At 49.9% G+C, this 2,500-nt stretch overlaps 1 protein-coding gene across 2 annotated transcripts in view; it reads right to left on the bottom strand.

The window, feature by feature from the left end:
• Positions 1 to 2,282: 2,282 nt before the first annotated feature.
• Positions 2,283 to 2,500, bottom strand: part of LOC143021423 (uncharacterized) — a 5,928-nt gene continuing 5,710 nt past the window's right edge. For both annotated transcript variants that reach the window (XM_076178912.1, XM_076179003.1), the window contains exon 4: positions 2,283 to 2,500. This exon is cut by the window's right edge and continues 501 nt beyond it. In XM_076178912.1, coding sequence (XP_076035027.1) covers positions 2,289 to 2,500 — 212 coding nt within the window. In that variant the 3' untranslated portion in view covers positions 2,283 to 2,288.

Raw genomic sequence — 2,500 nt, 5'->3', positions numbered from 1 at the left:
ACTTGCTAGCTCGAACTTTTTATCCAGATCCCGAAACACCACAATGGCAGGCTCACTACCGATCAATCCAAGAGGGGCTGCCACACAGCCACTTACTCCACTCCTTTTATAAAAGCATACATGTTGTGATGGAAGGGTTCCATCCATCACAGGATGCAATTGACCACCATCCGCTCAGCGGTCTTGCCAATGCAGCACGTGAGGGATGTGGGCCTGTAACTGTGTGTGTTCCTGGGCTTGGGAATCAGCAACACATCCGCCTTTTTCCATTCCACAGGGAGTTGCCTCGTCTTCCAGTAGGCATTGATGAGTGCCAGTGCTGCCAGCTCCGCAGCTGGCCCAAGTTGCCTCAGGAAGGAGTAAGGTATCCCGTCACTACACGGAGCGGTATCCTTATTCGTCTTTCCAGCCCACCGAAGTTCCTCGAGTGTAAAGAGACGGTCCGTCAGGGCAGCAGTGGTTATGGCAGAATGGACCACATCCTCTCTACCCTGTTGAAGGAGGTCCAGCTCCTGCCTGATTGGGAGGGGCCGTTGGGCAGAGGAGGAGTGGTCTGCAAATTGCTGCGACAACAGCTCCGCCTGTTGTTTGGATTGCGGCTGAGCGAGTGCAGGGATGCTGTACCTGTTGCAAGCTCCAGCTTCCTCCAGAGGGCATTAGCGGTGGTTTGGGCAGAGAAAGTGGTACATCATTCCAGCCACTTTTCTCCCCGGGCCCCGTGGGTGACCACCCGCGCGTGCCTGATGACAGAGCGCAGGAGAGCCCGCGCCGTTGACTCGGTGATTTTGCTCCTGTACCATGTCGTTATGATATCACCGGTCAGCATGCCGATTGAAGCCTGCCTTCGTTCTGGGGACAGTTCGTTCTGCAGCGGCTTGGACACGATGAGCCATGTGCGTGGAGAGCATAGGGAGGTCCAGGCCATCCACCCAAGATGTGATTACCCTCTCCTGAATTCAGTAGAGTTGCCTCTGGTACCCCCCCCAGCAGCGTTGCTAGGGTGTCTCCGGTAGGACTGGGTCGTCGGGGAGAACAGAAGATGGGTGATAAGCATAAAAGTCGCCGGCAATGAATGTGGGTTCATGGCCGGTAAGAGAGAGCATCTCCCCAGATGCCAGTTCACCGTCTTGAGGGCGATATACGTTATACAGAAGAAGGGTGTCACCACCAAGGATGACTCTGCCAGTCAAGGCCTCTACTTAATCATCGCAAGGCACGAAGGGTACAGGTTCATCTGGAACCGTCAACCGAACCATTATAGGGAGTCCGAGAGACCCCCGCTCCAAGTCGTATGATACACCTGGTATCCAGTGACTCGGAGCGGTCCATTGACCGGCCAGTTAGTCTCCTGCAAGAGGCCAGGGCAGCATGTAGGACGAGGATGTTGCCAACAGCACTTGACATTCCACTACAAGAGCTTTAGCTCTCGCCGGGAAGGGGTTGTAGGAGAAGGAAAAGGAGAAGGAAGAGTAGGGTGAGAGATTTTTGTTTGTGAAATTTGGGAGTGAAGCTCCCACAGGCTTTGATTTTCAGCCCGTTTGGTGGGTGATTAACTTATGAGTGTGTGTGGGCCCAACCACACACACTCATATATTCACTTGACATTCCACTGTAAGAGCTTTAGCTCTCGCCGGGAAGGGGTTGGAGGAGGAGGAAAAGGAGAAGGAAGAGCAGGGTGAGAGAGGGACGAGGAGTAGGGTGGGAGGCGGAATGAGGAGGAGGGCTAATATTTTTTCAACAGTGTGTTCGCACATATAAATAAATTTAGGCTAAATGTAATTTAATTAAAAGCCTGAATTCATCAATAACATAGATGATGCAATGTTTTATCATAGTTTATAAAAAGTACTCACACTTCACTGACGAATGCAAAGATATGTGATACATTAATGAAGTTGCCGATTTCCAAATCCTGGCGTGTATACAAACGCATGCGCATGGACAATGAAAATGTAGACAGTCATGTACCGACCTTGGACTTATGCACCTCAGAGAAATATGTTTAAGAAAAGATATTCATAAGTACACCGATCACGAACCTATACTCCCTATAGTCTCTACAAAGGAAAATAACACATTCCTATCTAATCATACAAGAACATAATTCATTGGAGCCAGGAGATCCCTTTTGCCATGGTGATCTGTCGTCTGCTAATGTTGTATCATTCTTAATATAATCCTTGTGCATTAGATAATCATTTTCAATATTTTCTTACTCTTTTCAATGATGCTGACCCTACAAATATAATAACACAGATGAAGATGGAGAACCCTTAGCTCAGATGCGATTACCTTGGGTTTGCAATGCCATAAATACTGTTAATGCTCTCGAAACTCTCCGACCTCTCCAGCTGGTTACCCGGAGGCGCGAACCCTTCATTTGGATTCCCTTCCTGCGCCGTTGGGGTCGCCATTTCCATGCCCCCACCAGATGTATCGGGGGTCCCTAACCAGGACTTTCTCCACCTGGGGGAACAGCAAACCAAAACCACGGCAGCCG

Source organism: Oratosquilla oratoria, chromosome 1 (assembly GCF_046742065.1).
Source record: "Oratosquilla oratoria isolate Oo_2021 chromosome 1, ASM4674206v1, whole genome shotgun sequence".
NCBI classification, from domain to species: Eukaryota; Metazoa; Arthropoda; class Malacostraca; order Stomatopoda; family Squillidae; genus Oratosquilla; species Oratosquilla oratoria.
The sequence above is the reverse complement of the archived record's forward strand: the minus strand, read 5'-3'. Positions and strand labels throughout refer to the sequence as shown.